General features: G+C 32.1%; 1 protein-coding gene across 1 annotated transcript in view; it reads left to right on the top strand.

Annotated features, from left to right (window-relative positions):
• Positions 1–1566, top strand: part of GLRA3 (glycine receptor alpha 3) — a 95786-nt gene that overhangs the window by 84990 nt on the left and 9230 nt on the right. Inside the window, exon 8 of the mRNA XM_072406846.1 lies at positions 383–529. Within this exon, the coding sequence (XP_072262947.1) occupies positions 383–529 (147 nt within the window). The remainder of the gene's footprint in view (positions 1–382; positions 530–1566) is intronic.

Raw genomic sequence — 1566 nt, 5'->3', positions numbered from 1 at the left:
TGATGCCTTTGTGTATGCTGTTGTTTCACTGCAGTCCTAATCACCATTTGTATCAGAGCTGACAGCATACATCTACAGAAAATGGCATGTTTATATGTTTTTTTTTTTACAAACGTCAACTGGTACATGTAAACATTGCCTGAATCTACTGATCCAAAATACTCAATCTTTCTGGCCTTTTCCAATGACAGCAGAACATACCTTTTCACCAGGCGGATTACCATTTTAATTAATTCTGTAATAAATGTAATTGAAAATCATGTTTTGTTACATCAATGTTTTAAAATATTTTTTATGTTGCAAAAGCAGTATCATATTGTTTTTTCTTTTGTTATTTATATTACATTTAAATATCTTTCTACTGTTTTACTTTTTTCTGTAGGTGTCATATGTAAAAGCTATTGACATTTGGATGGCTGTTTGTCTGCTGTTTGTCTTTTCTGCATTATTGGAATATGCAGCGGTCAATTTTGTTTCAAGGCAGCACAAAGAACTTCTCCGATTTCGTCGCAAGAGAAGGAAGGATAAGGTAGTTTACTGTCTTTTTTTTTTCAGTTCAGTTTTACCTTCGATTACATGTTTGTAACTATACAGAACAGGAAAAAGTTCTAAAACACAAAGCAAATACCCTGAATATTTTCATACAACAAGGGCCTCATGAGAAAATAATTGTGTGAGTACATACTCACATATTAAACACCACTGTTACCCTGTAAATTGGTTCCAGATGGAAAATGGATAGTATAAAACTTTCAACACAGTTCTTTGTGTGGACTAACATTGTTTGGATAGTTAGTTTTGTAAGATTGTAGATTGTAAACTAAATATTAGCATGAGTACATTAAAAGGAAAGTGTAGTGTATTATTACAAGAAACCTATGTTGGTCTTTATTGTTCTGTTTTTTATTTTCGGTGTGGCGTTTTATTTAGAAATTTAGAAATTATTGTTTCATATTTTCGTTATTGTAATAAAGAGATTTGTAGGTTGGCCAATAAAAAGAGCAAAAACCTTTCCTTGTTTAAACCAGTTGACATACCAGCCACACAGAGAACATTGCCATTACTGGAGTTTATTTAGCAATGTAAATTATACCATTGAAATATGTACGTTCAAGTTATTTTCTGATTTGGCTAACCAGAAGCAAAGGCTTTGTGCTGCAGATAAGTCTGTTTTTTTATATTTGGTGGTGATCATCTTGCAAATTTTTAAGCAAAAAGTTAATGAATAGAAAACTTTGCAAACTCATGGTAGTGGTGAACCTGAACCTTATCCCTAGTCAACCTATGAAGATCTGAAAGTTGGCTTAAGTCTGGTGGAAGAAGCTAAAAATACTGTTTTACAATATTAGTAATGCTCAGTATATTCAGATACATCAGTATGGGAACAATTTTACAAAGAACAACATGTCCATGCTTCTTTTCTTAGCTTATCTTTCCAGATAAACACATTTATAATAAATCTTGGTGGATTTGGCTTTAAAATCAGAAAAAGCCTTGAGGGCTTGCTATGAGCAATGTCATTTATAGATCCGAATAACTATACAAAAAAGACACAATGAGATCACA

Source organism: Pyxicephalus adspersus, chromosome 3 (assembly GCF_032062135.1).
Source record: "Pyxicephalus adspersus chromosome 3, UCB_Pads_2.0, whole genome shotgun sequence".
In the NCBI taxonomy this organism is placed as follows: Eukaryota; Metazoa; Chordata; class Amphibia; order Anura; family Pyxicephalidae; genus Pyxicephalus; species Pyxicephalus adspersus.
Note: the sequence above shows the minus strand (reverse complement) of the source record. Positions and strands in the feature narration are given on the sequence as shown.